Source organism: Polypterus senegalus, chromosome 3, assembly GCF_016835505.1.
Source record: "Polypterus senegalus isolate Bchr_013 chromosome 3, ASM1683550v1, whole genome shotgun sequence".
Lineage (NCBI taxonomy): Eukaryota > Metazoa > Chordata > Cladistia > Polypteriformes > Polypteridae > Polypterus > Polypterus senegalus.
In genome coordinates this window covers 213,027,007-213,046,015 of record NC_053156.1, presented here as the reverse complement: position 1 = coordinate 213,046,015, position 19,009 = coordinate 213,027,007, and the positions used below count along the sequence as shown (strand labels likewise).

The window sequence follows — 19,009 nt, the reverse complement described above, 5'->3', positions numbered from 1 at the left end:
CATCCCCTTTAACTGCAAGTGAGATTTGAAAGAACCTTTCCTATTTCAGGGAACATCCAGAAGCAGCCTAATGAAAACAGGAGTGGATGTGTAATCGCACAACTGAAGTGCTCAGTTTGACAGGTGACAGATTAATCTTCTTTACCCACATTTTCAAAACTGTTAGCATACTGGTACATATGAGGACAAGGGGAGGAAAGTGGCAGTAAAATATATAATGTTGCAACTTAGGAAAGAACACCTTTATTATTTCAGCTGAACCAAGAGTGGCAAATGGCCTAATGTTGGTATTCTTCAAAAAATCCAAGGTTATAATAGTTGTGCTTTATCAGTAATTATTCAGATACCAGTAATAGCGCACTGCACGATAACGTGCAGTGAATACACTTGACTTGAACGTTCATTGTTTTCATACTCTCTCTCTATACGTTTAGCATTATTTGTTCTGAGGTTGATGCGCTTGCTGCTTCCTGAGCAGCTCTTCTTTTCTCCACCTTAGCGGCCTGCTTCTTCTCTTCTTTCATCGACATCTGTTCTTGTTAAAACTGATTAAGTCAGTGTTTGTGTTGCAAATACTTAGTAGGTTTTCTATAATTTTACACTTAAGTTGGCAATCTGCCTCAAGAATGATTTAAAATATGAAGAGGTAGGGGAAGTGACGGCAAAGGTGGTAGGGATGAGAACGGCGCCTGTACGCATGTGCTACACGGTCACCCTGCTTGTGAGAGTTGATTCTACAATAAAATAAAATAAAAAAATAAACAAACCTTAGAGGTCAATCATCACCCCAAAAGCGGATAATAGACGTCACATAGTATATGTGTACCTAATTTCAGTTCAATATGTCAAACGGTTTGCAAGCTACAGGTGATTTAATATCCTGGGCAGACAAACGAACTGCCAAGGTAGTGTATTATATATAAAGATTGTACATAGTAAGTCAGGCCTAACACACTTAATCTTGCACAGTACCCATACAGCCCTGTGATAAGTGGTAAGAAGGTACCCTTATCAGATCATGGAGGCAGATGGTCAAGGTAGAAGTTGACAAATGTTGGCCTATCAACCATGTGTTTAGTTCCATACACAGCTTAACTTCTTTCCTATACCAAATGTTCTATTTCAATGTCACTACCGAACCTAAGACTTTGAAACACCTAGCTATCTCATTATATGTCCTCTCAATCTTCATAGAGGAACAAATAAATGTATTGCTCTATTAATAGGTGTTGCTCCAAGTCTTTAACCAGCAGCCTATACACCAAAGTCTACTTAAAATAATGACCAAAGTTAATAATTAAGACAGATAAACATAGGAGTATATTATCAAAACACAAGGACATTTGTTAAGTCAAAAAGAACATTTAAATTTTAGTAAACATAATTACTGAATACTGGTTAAACAAAGAGTTGGGGACATGTTACACAATAATCAAACACACTTCTTAAAACAGCTGATAGTTTTATTATTTCACATTTTATAATTAAAAAAATGTGTTTTAGGTTAACTTTCAACTTTAAATTGTTTGCTTTTGCTTACCTCAATTAGAATATATAGGGTGGTCCAGATCTAATTATGCTATTTTCATTATGCTATAACTTATTAAGTTTATTACATAGAAAATCACCTGAAAAGTCCTGGACCATCGTGAAGTGTGTGAACTGATGACATGAAGAATCGTCTTCGCGCTGAACTGGAATCGTCCCCGCATAAATGAAAGTCATCCAGGTGATCTGGATCTGCATAATTAGATCTGGACCACCCTGTACTTATGAATATATCTCAGACTTTTTACAACTTGATAAGCTATTTTTGGCTAGCACACTGATCTCTATGTCAGTATATCTTTAAAATAAAGTTACACATTAAAACTACTTTAGGAAACTTATTAGCTCTTTTGGTAGGAAGTTACTAAACTCAATTAACAATTAACAATGTCTATCAATTTCAGGGTTTAGGGATTACCATATCCTGTTTGGGTAGCATTGGATTCAAAACAGGAATCAAGCCTGGATGAGATGGTAATTGAGATCAACAGTAGAATCTTGTATATCTGTAAATTATTATGACTAAACATGATACAGTTATGAAAACTCAGATCCTGAAATGTTGTTCTTCTTTTCTGAAAGATACATTGGGTACAGTTGTAAATTACTGCTAACAACTACTATATTCAGAGTTACAGCTGCCTGTGAAAAAAGCCAACAGATAAGCCACCTAGTATGACAGCACATATTTGCATAAAACCAGTTTCAGTAAGCAAGAAGAGATTATAAATTATCGTAATCAGAACAGTTATACTGTAAATGTATTTTTAAATTCTACATGACTTCCTATGGGGCAGCACGGTGGCGCAGTGGTAGTGCTGCTGCCTCGCAGTTAGGAGACCTGGGTTCTCTTCCTGGGTCCTCCCTACGTAGAGTTTGCATGTTCTCCCCATGCCTGCGTGGGTTTCCTCTGGGCACTCCGGTTTCCTCCCACAATCCAAAGACATGCAGGTTAGGTGGATTGGTGATTCTAAATTGTCTGTAGTGTGTGCTTGGTGTTTGTGTGTGTCCTGCGGTGGGTTGGCACCCTGCCCAGGATTGGTTCCTGCCTTGTGCCCTGTGTTGGCTGGGATTGGCTCCAGCAGACCCTGTGTTTGGATTCAGCGGGTTGGAAAATGGATGGATGGATGACTTCCTATGATACCATAATGGATTAAGTGAGTTTAAAGGATGTTAAGTTTTGTTAATAATTTAAGAGTTAGTTTATTTTTTAAGGTATCATAACATTCAAATAATTAATAAAAGGTCCTTGGTTATTTATTTCTACTTAGAAATTCACTTCTGGGAGCACAGCGTTTTGGCTGTGGCATGGATTTTAAACTATACAGCTACTAGTTCAACTACAGCCTCTTACTCTTACTGTGTGAACCTAAGCAAGTCTTTTACTTGGTAACTACATCTTTCTGCCGGACAGACAAGGAAGACCCAGAAGTCTTCTAAGGGCTCCAGATTTCAAGACCTCAGTTAATCCAGAATTAAAAGCTTTAAATGATCAAATGAAAAGATCTAGCACACATTGTAAGGTGACTGCAGTCTCACTTATGTCACAATCCAATTTTTTTCTGTGTTCTAAATATATTCTAACAATTACCTCATTGTTTGGTAACTGTTGGAGCCATTATTATGCAGTATTTCTCTGTATATAATTGCTCTTGCTTTTATAAACAACTGTAACACCAGTCACCAACAATAGCTTTAAAATTAAACATGGGAAATTTTCAGGGTACATTTTATGGTGTGCAACCCTTCACAATCCAAAAAGCAGACAGTATGTGCCCCCTACTGGAATGTTAGTAACAATATCATATGTGTACAATATACTTAATATCAAAATATCAGTAAGTAAAATGAAATAAAATAAGTAAAAATGAATAAACAATACCAAAAATGTGGAAAGGAATATCAAAAGAAATGACAATAGGTTAGCAGTTACATTTACATTTTGTTATATGTATCATATTGTGTTTTAACATTTTCCTAATGAGAAATAAGCATATCCGATTTGGTGATTGCAGCCTGTATGGCAAAAAGTGTTTTGTAGAACCTGCAATAGCCATAGAACTGGCATGAATAAATAATCTGGATTTTGCCAAATCAATCTGCTGTTTGATGAGGAAATGAGGTTCATGTTCCCATAATTAGCTTATTATTAATCATAGGGACACATTGCTCATATATATATATATATACCTTGGGAGCACTGTCAGGTGAACTGAATCAATCTGGGTCACATACTGTGTGTGTGTGTGTGTGTGCGTGTGTATGTGTATATGTGTGTGTGGTAAAGACTGAACCTTTAACCTCTGTGGTTATAGTTCAAAGCCTTTATCATTAGTGTGGGCACACTTGTTACGGACCTGACCTCACCGACTAGCCATCTACACTGGAGGTTTTTTCAGGGTTATTCTCTACAAAGTTTTAGGTATCGGGAGCAAAACTGAACGAGTTGTATGGAAACAGAATAAAGACTACACAAGGTAGCTGATTTGTGTTTTTTATTAAATAAAGTGAAGCTATGTATTTTTTATCATAGTGCCTGAGAAAGTCAATGTGTTGCATGTTGGTTGAACATGCAAATTAAGAATAAGTATTGCTGTTAGTACTACTACTATAATCTTTACAGGAAACTGTAAATTAAATAAAGTAATACATATTAAATGAATATATATTAATTTAAGTCCCTAATACCTGTATTAGAGATAAGACAGTTTTATAGAAAAAACTTAAATTTTATCTGGGGCTTAATTTCATGAATGACCGAAACTGGAAATGTATGCTTTATACAGAAATTCCAGATGACTTTTTAAAGGATTCCACATATTTAGTGTACAGTAGGTAATGGTGAGAATGTGTCCAGTGATAGGTTGGTGATCCATTCATGGGTCATGTCAAATACTGCCTACAACCTCAATATCTTAAATTGACTTATAATGGTTTGAAAATGAATGGATGAATGTTAATCTGTTCTTTATGAATTTAATTAATATACATAATGTTTTTTAAAAGACTCCTGCTAAATCATTGTATAAATTATTGTAAAAAAAATAATAACATGCTAAATAAAATTCATTCCATGGTGGTAAAAATAGTGTAAAAATTAATAAAGGCAGGTCTATCTATACAATATTAATAGTGAATAAAATTAGAAAAGACAGACACATTATTGAGTTGGTTGGTGTGGATGTTTAGGGTCTGGAGACTTTAACAAATTAAATTCTTTCACCAGGATAGATTTACCTTATTTATATAAAATAATTTGTCAATTGAGACCCTCCACCTGCATCCTTAACCCAATACCAACAAGTTTTTTTAAAGAAGTATTGGGCGTACTAATTGATTCTTGACATAGCAAAATCGTCGTTAGATATGGGGGTCTACCCAGACTGTCTTAAGACTGCTGTAGTTACAAGAAAAATAATCTTGACTCCTCTGCTTTTGAAAATTCTAGAACTATTTCTATCCTGCCTTTCTTAAGTAAAATCCTAGAGAAGGCAGTCATTATGCAGCTAAGTGACCACCTCATTAAACATCCTATTCTTGATAAGCTTCAGTGTGGCTTTAGAACAAAACACAGTACAGAAACTACGCTTGTTAAAGTAGTAAATGACTTGCGGGTAAATGTAGACATAGCCTGTTTATCTGTTCTCATCCTCTTAGATCTGAATCCCGCATTTGATACCATTGATCACAATATTCTTAGAATCGCCTTAGTCAGTGGGTGGGCCTCTCTGGCAGTGTCTTAAATTGGTTTGAGTCCTACCTGGCAGGTAGAAAATTATTTGTTAGTTGTGGTAATTATAATTCAAATATACATGATTTTCTGTATGGTGTTCCACTAGTATCTATCCAGGGTCCACTGCTCTTTTCGATTTACATGCTTCCGTTAGATCAGATTATCTTGGGGCATAACCTGACCTACCACAGCTATGCCGATGACATACAACTGTATTCATCAATAACACCTGACAACCCCGACTTTCTTAATTCACTGATACAATGTCTTACTATTGTTTCTGAATGGATGAGTAGTAATTTTCTCAAACTAAATAAGGATAAATCTAAAATCTTAGTGATTGGCAAAAATTGACATAATAAGGGTATTAGAAATAAACTTGGTCCATTAGGATTAAAAGTCAAGACGGAGGTAAAAAATTTAGGGGTAACTATTGACTCTGACCTGAATTTTAAATCACATATTAATCACTAGGGTATCATTTTTTCACTTAAGAAATATAGCAAAAGTTAGACCTCTTATAACATTGCAATTTGCTGAGAAATTAGTTTGCACTTTTGTTTTCAGTTGACTAGATTAGTGTAATGCACTCCTCTCAGGACTACCTAAAGAAGACATCAATCAATTGCAACTAGTGCAGAATGCAGCTGCTAGTATCTTAACTAGAAAAACAAAATCCAAATACATTTCTCCAGTTTTGATGTCACTACATTGGTTATCTGTTGTCACACATGTGCGCATGGGAGGCAGCTAAAGGGCTTGAGTAAGGGCAGTTCCGAGATATACTGGGATGTGGCAGAGTGCACTGACTTCCGGGACCGAGCCAAAGGAAAGAGACCTTGCTGGCTCCGGCCCCTGTGATGTTATGTCCAGGCTCGCACCAATTGCAGAAGACCTTCATGAGCCCGACCCCTTTGACTTCACTTCCTGTCTTCCTCTTTAAAAGCCTCCTTCTTTTCCCTATTCTGTTTTGGACTTGGTTTTGTGCACAGCAGTGCTATATTCATTTGTTCGACTTTGCAGCCAGGAAATCAATTATACGGGTGGCTGCCCCAAACCTTTTCATGACTCATATGTCTCGTTTTTGCGACATTGGCGTAGTCGGCAGGATGGAGAAGTCACAGAAGAGAAGGGGACAGGACCTGCAATACATCCAGGTGGGAACGTACCAGGGCCGAGTTTTCAGGCGGAGAGGGTGTCCCGTGGTTCGGAGTGACCCAGTACGAGCTCTACACCCGGCACGCTTCACTAGGCAACCTAGGCAAGCCAGGGAGTGTGCGGGAGGGGCTAACAGACTTGGGCTGCTCCGGAAGGAGGAGGCAAAAGGGGCTTATTATGCTCTCTCAGAGGAGAGTGCCCGCCTCGCTGTGAAGCCAGAGCCCAGAATTCCAGCTAGGGGGTGCCCCAGACTGGCAGGTGAATAGAGTGAGAAACTCAACAAGCCTGGTCCTTATGGGCAAAGGTAGGGCAGTGGCTACGGCCACAGGAGAACAAGCCCTCCCATGTAATAGAACAGGTGGCCTGCTACCTGCTCCTGAAAACACTACCTCATGGCTTCACCCAGCCGGTCTAGGGTAAACAATTTCAAAATATGGCAGGTGGAGGAGGAGGAGGGGTTGGTGTGCTCTGACTAACCCGTTGGTGATCCCACATATAGGCATGGTGATCGTAAACAGGCACAAAACTACTGCTTTGTTCGATTCCGGCAGCAACATTTCCATTGTTGCCCGCTTATTTGTGCTACTGCAACAATGGTTATCATTTGAGAACAGTATAACCTGTGTCCACGGAGAAGTCCGATGGTACAGATCTGCCTGTTGTGTCATCAGCTACGGAGGATCGGTTCAGAAATTAACTGTGACTGTACTTCCAGATCTTCCACACCCGGTGATACTAGGGCAGGACTGGTCTAAAATTACAGTAAAAGCGGTGAGACACACACCACTCCTGGGGTTTACTTGGGCCTAGTTACAGACGGGAATGAGCCGTCTCAGGCTGCCTCCACGACGTGTAACCAGCCGGCAGAGAGAGATGAAGCAGCCGCAATGAGTGATGTGGCAACTCCCGAACCGTCGCATGCCGATACATCATCCACCAGTGCCGAGACGGAACAGGAGAAAACCACGCCCCTTGAAGTCGGCCCTGACCCTCTCTCCCTTTTACAGTTTCACTTTAGAGAGACGCCGGCTTCTTTTAAAAGGGAGCAGTGGAATGATGACTCCCTTAAGTTTGCCAAAAATGCAGTGGTCCTGGTCAATGGCCAGTGCACTAACCAGTCGATGCCACAAGGTCCTCACTTTGTGCTAGAAAATGACCTTCTCTATCGTGTAGATGAGCATGACGGGCACGAGACACGGCTACTGCTAATCCCGCGGACCTTCCAGCGGCAGGTCTGTGAGTTAGCACACGTCCATCTCCTAGGTGGCCATTTGGGCACCGAGAAAACCGTGGAGTGGAACAAGCTCTGATTCTACTGGTCAGGAATCAATGAGGAGATTCATCGCTTTTGCACTTCCTGCACAGAGTGTCAATTGGCGACAAATTCCTAGGAGGGATCATGCTCCTCTCGTTCCTATTCCCCTGATTGATGTTCCCTTCCACAGAATTGGGGTCGATTTAGTCAGACCTCTAGAGCCCTCAGCCCGGGGACACAAGTACATTTTGGTCCTTGTGGATTATTCTACCAAATACCCCGAAGCTGTTCGCATGGGAATTACTAGGGGTCTTTGCGCTCGTGGGCATCCCCAAGGAAGTCTTGACAGACCAGGGGATGCCTTTTACCTTGGAGACATTCAAGGAGACTGCTAAGTTACTGAAAATAAAGCATTTAAAGACCGCGGTGTATCACCCTGAAACCGACAGTTTGGTAGAGTGGTTCAATCAAACTCTCAAACAAATGCTGCGTAAGGTGGTAGGCAAGGATGGAAGGAACTGGGATCAGCTCCACCCCCTCGTCCTTTTTTGACTACCGGGATGTCCCACAAGACTCCACGGGGTTCACCCCTTTTGAATTATTGTATGGGCGACAACCCCGGGGCATATTAGATATCTTAAAAGAAGGATGGGAAGAAGAGGCTCTTCCTTCTACAAATATATTGGAATATATCGTGCAATTACGCAATAGATTTGGAAAGATTCGGCGCCTCCTTAAAAGTCACATGGAGGAGGCTCAAACAGCACAGGTCCGTTATTACAACCGTGGCACCGCTCTCTGGGAGTTCCACCTGGGAGATTGTGTCATGGTCCTAGTACCTACCTCCCACTCTAAGTTGCTTGCCCATTGGCAAGGTCCCTACAAAGTTAAGAAGAGGAAAGGACTCGTCGACTATTTGGTGAGTCAACCCAATCGTCGGCCGAGGGAGCGGGTTTATCATGTAAACCTGCTGAAACCGTGGAAGGACAGGGATCTTGATCCCTCCTCCTGTCAACCCCGCTCACTCTTTGCTCACACGGCTAGCCTTAACTTTGGTGCGGATTTAAGTGCCAGACAACGACGGGAGCTGGAAACAGTTATCCTGTCTGTCTGGGAGGTAGTGAGTGAAAACCCTGGACGGACCTCTCTGGTTGAGCACGATATTGTGACAGAACCTGGAGTTATAGTCCGAGAATGTCCGTATCGTCTTCCCGAGGCAAAAAGGGCTGAATTGGAGCTTGAGATCCAACACATGCTGGAACTAGGTGTGATCGAGGAAAGTCATAGTCCCTGGTACAGCCCAATTTCTTGGTCACTAAGCCTGAAGGGAGTTGGCGGTTTTGCAATGACTTCCGTCGGCTTAATCAAGTCTCCCAGTTTGATGCTTATCCAATGCCACATGTGGATGACCTCCTCGAGAGGCTTAGACAGGCTCAATATTTGACCACACTGGACATGACAAAGCGGTACTGGCAGGTTCCTTTAATGGACTCCGCGAAGGTTAAGACCGCATTTAGCACCCCTAGCGGACACGACCTGTCAAGTCTGGTCTTACTTGTCGCACACGTGTGCATGGGAGGCAGCTAAAGGGCTTGAGTAAGGGCAGTTCCGAGATATTCTGGGATGTGGCAGAGTGCACTGACTCTTTTTCTCTCTTGCCTGCAGACCATTCACGGGAGATCCCATCTGGTCCTCTTGACGTCACTTCTGGGACCGAGCCAATGGAAGGAGACCTTGCTGGCTCTGGCCCCTGCGATGTCATGTCTGGGCTCGTACCAATGGCAGAAGACATTCATGAGCCCGACCCCTTTGACTTCATTTCCTGTCTTCCCCTTTAAAAGCCTCCACCTTTTTCCTATTCCCTCAGTTCTGTTTTGGACTCGGTTTTGTGCAGAGCAGTGCTATATTTATTTGATCGACTTTGCAGCCAGGAAATCAATTATACGAGTGGCTGCCTCAAACCTTTTCATGAATCATATGTCTCATTTTTGCGACACTGTGTAACTTGGAACTGACTTTAAAGTAATGCTTATGGTTTACAAAGCCTTAAATAATCTCTCTCCATCCTATATTTCAGAATGACTTTCACCTTACACTCCAAATTGTAACCTTAGATCTTCAAATTAGCATCTGCTTATAATTACAAGTGCTAAACTTAAAAGAAGTGGTGAGGCCAGGCAGCCCTCTGCTGTTATGCACCTAAAATCTTGAACAGCTTACCAATAAAAATTCACAAGGCTAATATTGTACAGTGGAGCATTTCAAAAACTGATAAAAACACATTATTTTAACATGGCTTTCTCATACATTCATTTTAGTTTAATCCTGATACTCTGTATATGCATTTAATTATCATTATCATTCATGGTGGCTCCAAAATCCGTACCAACCCCTACTTTCTTTGCTGTTTTTTTTCCAGTTTTCTCTGGTGACGAGTTGCGCCACCACCACCCAATCAAAGCACCGTGATATCCCTACATTGATAGATTAAAGGTCAGAAGTGCACATGGCCATCATCATCAAGTTCTTCCATATGACGCCTGAAAACCATGAGGACTGATTGTGAGGTCATTTATGTTAGGTAAAATGGCTAGAGGGGGCTGGGTGGTCTTGTGGCCTCGAAACCCCTGCAGATTTTGTTTTTTTTTTCTCCAGCCATCTGGAGTTTTTTTTTTTGTTTTTTCTGTCCATCCTGGCAATCTGACCTTACTTTTATTCTATGTTAATTAGTATTGCCTAATCTTATTTTTTATATATTTTGTCTTTTTTCTCTTTCTTCATCCTGTAAAGCACTTTGAGTTATATCATTTGTATGAAAATGTGCTATATAAATAAATGTTGATGTTGTTGTTTGGGCTATGTGTGCATATTATAGGTAGATTATTTTGGATAATAAAGTGAGATTCTACAAGAGTGGCAAAAGTAGAATTTAATGAGTCTGTAATGATGATTAAAATAAGGCTCTGAAATGAAGAGACGAGAACTAGGTTAAATGACTGCACAAAATAAAGTTATTTCTCCTACTTAGTTTTTTGCTGCATATTTGTAATAGTCAGTGATCATTTGTCTGTTAAATGTCTTTAGAATATGATTTTGAATGATAAGTTTGAAAGAAGGAAACAGCTTTCTGACAGTTAACATCTATTAAGTGAAAAGTGTAAAAAGACTCTGAATAACTGTCAGTTCAAAGTTTTTAGGAATGTTATTACAAATGTTTCCTCACACTCCTTGCATTTTTGGGAACTCCTATTAAGTACTGATTCAGGATGTGCAATTTTTGGGGGTTGGTGGCTGAAGACATTGATTTATTTTTAACTGATTTCACAAAAATGCTTGCACCCTACACCCCATCTGAGTGCAAAACTACTATTTCTGACGTGGTTTAAGAGCACCAATCTTGAACATGGATTATGTTTTGATATCTGATCTGTGATGTCAGAAGCATGAGTTTAGATATCCTTATTATTATGAGACCCAATGATAAAAGGACGACATAAAGTCACAAGATGAGCTGGAAGAGAGCAGACCAGATAAAGAGCATACTGAGAACATACAGAGAATGAGAGAACCACAACAAAAGCACACACGCACAGCTGACCAGAGAGAGTTGAATGTAACTCTACAAGTGTATCTGCTGCCTGAAACTATAGATCTTGCACTTTCAGGTTGAATGGTTTAAAAAGCCCACATTTTATTTGTTTTTGAATATGGCATTAGCTTTAATATTTAAAAATTATAATTTATTAAGCCTACTTTCCTGCTTGTACGTTTTATTCAAAGCCTTCCGTTGGGACTTGGGAAAATTAGATCTTTTCTCAGCTAGGCCAATGGATGTAACAAATAAGCTACAGTGACACTGACCCCTGGGTGAAGTCTCAAGGTAGTGGAATATACCAAATGCAAATGCATTGCAACTGTGAACTGTTTATCTGAAAAGGCTGATATGTTTAAGAATAGACAAACATGAATAGCAACAGAGGTGCAACATACAGCAGTTGTATATAGGAAAAGAATCTGTGCATTCGAAAGGGGACTTAAGTTTTATTCAAAGGTGCTCACCAAAAGCCTTTCCCACAATAAAACAATTCAGAGTGCAAAGGAAACAAATCAACACACCCTCATGGGAAATTAAATTAAAATCCAATTTAAAAATGACCACCATTAGTGAGATACCTTAAGCATTTAAGATACATAAAAGCTCAATAATCATGATTAAGCTTTATGAAGTCGTGGGAATAATAACACCATTGACCTTTTCATTACAGTTTAAAACAGGCAAGCATGTTAATAATAAAGCCTTGTGAAACAATAGCCATGCAGTCTCTGTGGGCACACCAGCGCGGGTGCAACTGCTCACTATGCACTACCTATGTTGTGCCAGTGTTTTATACACAAAACTAAGCTGTGCTGTAGGATGAACTGACTACAGACATTTTGAGCAAAATCTATCTGTAGAAGAGATGAGCAAAACTGTAAAAACAACAGAGATGAATGAAACCAGAATCACAGTTATTAAACAGACAAAGGTCATTTCGATAGGACTTTAAACACTAAAAACAGTAAAATCGAAACTCAGAGACAGAAACCAACCAAAAATAGAAACAAAAAATGTTATCATTATTTTAATAGTGAGGGAGTTGGAAATAGTCCTTTCCACATTTATATATAATACGCTACTGTGACTGCTTGTTTGTCTGTCCAGAATTTTAAATCACCCGTAGCTCGCAAACCTTTTGAACTATTGACCTTAAGTTTGCTACATATATGCTATGTGACGTCTACTATCCACTTTCGGGGTTTGACCTCCAAGGTTATTCCTCTTTTTATTTTTATTTTATTTTATTATAGAATCAACTCTTGGCAGCGGCCAGTCGTGCGGCGCATGCATATGGGTACTGTTCTCATCCCGACCACCTCCGCCGTCACTCCCCCTTCTTCTTCATAGCTTAAATCATTCTTCAGGCACATTAAATACTTAAGTGCCAGCTTAAGTGAAAAATTACGGAAAATGTACTAAATAATTGTTAATCAGTTAATCAGTTTTAATGTGAAAATATGGCGACAAAAGAAGAAAAGAAGCAGGTCAGTAGGGTGGAGAAAAGAAGAGCTGCGCAGGAAGCAGCAAGCACATCAACCTCTGAGCAAACAAATGCTAAATGTACAGAGAAAGAGTATGAAAACTATGAATGCTCAAGTCAAGTGTATTCACTGCATGTAATTATGCAGTGCGCTGTTACTGGAAGAAAATAATTCAGATAAGTAATTTGTTTAACTTCCATCCTTATGTACAGTAAGTTAGCTGAAGCATGCAGAACACTTGCTAGTCAAAATTAACTGTGTACTTAGCGACCGGTGCAACAATTCAGAAGTGAATGACAAACAAATTACAGGACAACAAACAGAAAAGATGGCAAATGAATGGTAAATTAAATGTTTATGAACCAAATGCTGAGAAATTATAAAAATAATAACAAAAGCACCTTAAACCCACACTGAACCTTACAGACAGGAATTGACAAACCTCATGCCAGTTTCTCATCAGTGATCAGGGGAATTATTAACTGGCCCGATGACGTAAGGAAAGTGAAAATACTGTAGATAATTGTTCCCACTGACATAAAATTCTACAGTTGAATTTATTTGTGGTTAGAATAGTTTATTAAAAGTACAAAAAGCAAAAAGCCAGTTTACCCGTTGTGGAAAAGAGAATAATGGCAAAATTGGATGCCATCATGAAAAATCCCCTCCAGGAGGTGACTGTCTTGGAGCACTTTTAGCCACAGGCTCATTCCACCACAGTGTTCTAAGAAGCGTCTCTGAGGAACTTTTCTGCCAACTGCTATCCGGCAATTCAATGCTTCCTTCCAACATCCCAAATTTAACTGCAAAATTAATTTTGCAACTTCTACACAATATACAATTTATTTATCTATCTATTTATCGATTGTATTATTTGTCCTGTGAGTCTGTATCTTTGTTTTTTATGTTTCTGCTGCTGTATGCATCTAAATTTCCTCTTGGGATTAATACAGTTTATCTAATCTAATCTAATAAGAACTATACAATGGAGAAGCTGACATCATAGCATTAAGGTCTATGTGGGCAGCATATAAAGTGCCCTGTGGTGCACTGCTTAAGGTAGATCATATGTTGATGGACTGAGTGAGCGCAGCCATATCTTTCACTGCAATTTAAACATGTCATGTGTATTAACAATTATAGACCTGCCATTTGACAGAAACTCAAAAGTGAAAAAGTCTGACAAAATAATAATCTCAAGTGTGATTATCAAGATGAAATGACTAGACACTCACTGCTGATAATAAAGGTTCCAAGTGAATATAAGAAAGCAAATGGGGACAGGCACAAACTGAGAATAGCACTTTCATCCACAGCTCCCTTATCATATTAAAACTGATTTTCCCCTGTTGATGTAAAAGGTGCGCAAAGAAAGCAGAGTCATTGAACCCAGGTCCTTCTGGATCCTTCTTATCAGGAAGATATAGGATGTGTGTGGTGCATATTTTCAAATGGCCTCTGGTCAAAGATGTGATTTTCTAATTAATATTAGTAGATGTGATTATTTATTACTTATTTATATTGATTTTTAGTGATTTTTATAAAATACTCTAGATTAAGGTTTTAAGAAATTATATAAATTATACCAAGAATAATAAATTACACAAACATCTTGACAGTTAAACCTGGTTAGCTGCTTCTCGTAAGTTATTTTAGCTATCGTTGTAATTATGCTTCAGACTGATGTGACAGTTCAAAGTGCTGCTTAGAGCTACGTTATGTTGCATTTACACTTTTCTGACAGGATGTCAACGGCCTGCCATTTTAAATTAGTGAGTTTCACAACAACTTATGTTCCTTTACAGAAAATGTGAGTCAGCCACATTTTGTGCCAAAAAATATCTTTGGAGATAGAAATGTTTAAAATGCTCTCAACAACTGCAACAGTACTACATTAATTTAAATTTTATTTTACTAGCTGACAATGCACTGGTTGGAAATGATAGAATATGAAAAACATCCGAGTTCCTGCAGTAAACACTTTCTGGTTCTCTCTGTTCCAGATTTTCTGTAATGAGCATGGTCTTTTCTGTTTTTAAAAAATAAAAATCTTGTGTCAAAATTAATCACATAGCATTAGGATGTGCAGCCTCTCATTAGGGTGGATAGGCGATTAACTTCTGTTTTTCTGTTGAAATCATTTCATTTTCAAACTACTGCATCCATTTTAAAAATAGTCTTTCTAACATATAATTGACTTTCTGCACCTTTGCTAATGAAAGCCTTTAGTCCAGAATGTGCACTAAATTATAAGAGTCAGGCCCTCTTAAAGTTTCCAGGATAAACAAGGTGAGGATCTTAGCAAAAGGGAATATAAAGTCTGGAAAACTCGACCTGTCAGTTTCAAAAAATGCTCAATTGGTATCCATATTTTAATCAAGATTGAATGCCAATAATAGTGCATAGTACAGATGGAACAACAGATGTAGTTTATAGTCTTTCATGTATGTTTCTATTTTAAAACCTTAGCAGTCTGTAATATCCTTTTAATTATTTTTTTGCTTCTTTGTAGCCTGCTATTATTGATACTTTGAATCCTCCTGGTGATGGAAAAATATTGTCAGATAGATGAGGAGCAATAACCTTAATGATGACACATTTTCATAAAACAATTGCTTGGAGGACACACACACAAAGACACTAGTGTTTTATTACATGGTCGAAAATGACGAGAGCTGCAAGAGAAAAGTACTTAATTTACAATGAACATAAATTATAACACCTGCACATCAGTGCACCGTACAATGTTGAGTTAGTCCATGATGGCCACTTAACCGAAATCAGTAAGACTTTCATTTTCACCCTGGGACTCCAGATGTTTATTATTTTCCCCAGTGTCTGTGACAAGTAGATGCTTTGACACCATCAGACTCATTTAATCTACTTAAGGATCACATGTTGAGGGTGAAGAATGCAGCCTATCTCAGCAGCACGTGGTGCAAGGCAAAAATCAACCATGTATTGGGCACCTGGTCCTTGACAGAGCCCACTCTCCCTCTCTCTCTCACACACACACACCCTCTTATAGGGGCCCAATTTGGAAACTTGAATTAACCCCAACACACAGGTTCTTGAGATTAAGAATTAAAAAAAAATAATCTGGGGGTTTGTTACACAGAGATATACATGGAGAAAGTAAAAAATATACACAGAAAACAATCAAGTGTAGGATTTAAACTCAGGACGCTGAATCTGTGTGGTAGTAGTAGTATTTCCAACATTTAGAGCATTCAGTTTTCTTTACATATTAAAGTCTGAGTGATTACCAGTAAGAGTTATTTTAACTGAAGGCTTTCACCTAATTTGCATCCTGCAACTCTGCACATACTCTAAATTTAGTTTGTAGCTCAAACTATTTGCTCTTTTCTTCTAACCTTGTTTTTCATATTTTACACTAAAACTGAGAAGTCATTTTCTTGTGTATTGCATAACCACCACGTTCTTTCATACTTATCATAGTTATCATACTATATTAACCCAATAAAATACATTTAGTTTAATTTTAAGGTTGTTTTTGTATCACTGTATGGAGCAATTGATGATACTACATCTGGTAACTGGGGTGGAACAGTGATTATTGGTGGTACATCACAGATTTAGTATACTTAGTACAGCTTCTGTGCCTCTATAATTTGTGATGTTTGCATGTTCTTCCTTGTCTGTAAAGTGTTCCCTTCTACATCTCAAAAGATATGTAGTTTACAGAAATTGAAGACTGTACATTGGCCCTGTGTGACGGTGTTTGTGTTTCGTGCCATATTCAGCATTATCCTGACCTTCCAACACAGTAAGGCTCAATGTGATTAAGTAGGTTTAAGACTGTTGTTTTACATTAATAAGTTATAAATTCTTAGTAAAGTTCCTTTAGTTATTTCCATTTTGTGAGATTTGCTGAAATTGTCTTGTGACTAATATCTTTATTCTCTCCTGAAGACACTCTTCTCTGGGTTTTACATTCAGCTCATGACATGTTGGGGGAATACCCTGCAGAATAAAACATCACCAAAACAATCTTTCTTTTCCAAAGTTTCTTAATACATCAGTCTAAGGTTTATCAACCAAACTAGAAAATGTTGGAAAAGCTTTTTGTTATTATGTGCAGCCCAAGCAAAAATGTATCTATTAATCTTATATATTAGCCAAGGCCACACTATGAAAAATATTCTGCCATACAACATTACTTGTGGTCACCCCTGGTTTTATACACTGCTGTGACTACTACAGTGAGTCATTTTCTCTATCAGTTGTTCCAAAAACAAGTCTATCACATCTGCCAGCTGCTTTTTGTATATCACCTCATCATCAAGTGTCTCAGTATGTTTCATTTACACTTTACTTCTTCCGGTAACTTAATTTATTTAGACTTGTTTACATCCTGATTTCCCTTACATGAGTTTGAGGAACTGTGACAGTTTGCTTGTGTTGCAATAAATTAAATATGATTCAACACTGTTAGGTTTTGCTTACCTTTCAATGAAGGGGTTGTAGGAGATTTTGGTTTCGCTTTTTCATGTTCTGCAAAGAAAGGTTTAGCATACAATTAGACAGCACCAATAGTAACAAACTATTACAGCAATATTAATTAAAATATATTCAAGTGGTATTTATAAGAAACAATTGAAATTATTTTTTTTGGTTTAAGATGAAGCCTCAATGCTTGGTTATAATGGCAAAAAGAAAAGGCTCAAGCTAGACAGTAAAAAACAAGGAAAACTGTATGGATTCAAACTCCAGACCTAATTTCTAACTGTCGGCCTAGGCAAACCTGCCAGACGAATTCAGAGTACTTCACACCATGTGGCATGTCAAAAGAATGAAAAACATTAGATTCAAGTCAGAGGTCAAGGTCGCCCACCCCCAAACAAAAAGGTGACTTGTGCTCTGCATCTTAAGGGTGTGTTGTGCCCTAATTGAAGTAATCTGATTACCTGTTTTTAGATAGATAGATAGATAGATAGATAGATAGATAGATAGATAGATAGATAGATAGATAGATAGATAGATAGATAGATAGATAGATAGATAGATCTTTATATCTTTATTGTCATTGTCACTTTTACAAAGGAACAACAATATTGAAGGTGCAATTTGAAAACATCGAGGAAAACTGACATTTATGTATCGGGTGATACTATGGACATCTTACTAGTTAGTGGAGATGACCACTTTAAATGGTTAGCCTAAGTCATTATCCACAAATTAGGTTACATGCATTTTAGTTGTGATTTACATGGATTTAATGCAGCACTATGGAGAGAAGATCAGGGACACACTGGAAGGATTATATCTTTAGGGTGATCAAGGATTTCTTTGTGGAACAAGAAGATTGGTGTTTCCCATTGCCACCATAACCCTCATGAGAAAGAAATAGAATTTTTCTGGGACTGTTCTAGTATTATCACTTCTCCTGCATTTCATATAATACTATAGAAAATACACAGATTTACAGTATGTACTTGTGAAAGTATACATTTTATTAAAGTACATTAATAAAGATGTATAAAAGTTGAAAAGTTAAATTGATATTATTGCTCTGTTTATCAAAAAGCCATTGTCAGACAAGATATACAAATTTATTTTACTTTTTATAAACAGGTGTCACGGTCTCTTTATCTCTGTTATCTCAGGTGACTTGTCTATTTGTTTCTTCTAATGTAACAACACTTACTTGTGTGCTTCTCTCACATCCAGACAGCTACTTAATTTGCTTTAGCACTTCTACAGGTTTTTGTTTTCACCAACTTGTTTTATTAATTGGACTCCCTGCCTAACTAAGCAAGCAGCTATTTCTCACTTTCTGTGTTTTGGGGTCAACACCGAAATTACAAAACTCAGTTTGCAAATTTTTTATTAGAATGCACCAAGCATTTATGTGTGTAAGATGTAGATAACTGAGTGATTTTTTTAAACTTGGGTTTTAAGATTTTCATCATCATCATGATTTCCATTCTGGCATTACAGGTGTTCTGGTTCTTTAGTTCATTATATACATTATCTACTAATGAGCACATTAGGGGGTCGGTTGCTGAAGTAGATACAGCCTTTCAGCGTTCAGTGTCCTCTGCCTGGATGTCTGCTCTGCTCATTGTTAATTGTCATTATTAGGATATAAATAAGAGTAAATCACACAGAAAAAAGCAAACTAATAGGAAAACAACAAAAGAGAGTCAAGCATTTAAAGCTATAGCAAAAATACAAATATCTGCAAATGTATTGTAATGTAGAAATCACAATGC

At 38.2% G+C, this 19,009-nt stretch overlaps 1 protein-coding gene across 1 annotated transcript in view; it reads right to left on the bottom strand.

The window, feature by feature from the left end:
* The window catches only part of LOC120526647 (triadin-like), a 200,871-nt gene that overhangs the window by 97,956 nt on the left and 83,906 nt on the right, over positions 1 to 19,009 (bottom strand). The window contains exon 11 of the mRNA XM_039749804.1: positions 17,241 to 17,288. Coding sequence (XP_039605738.1) covers positions 17,241 to 17,288 — 48 coding nt within the window. The remainder of the gene's footprint in view (positions 1 to 17,240; positions 17,289 to 19,009) is intronic.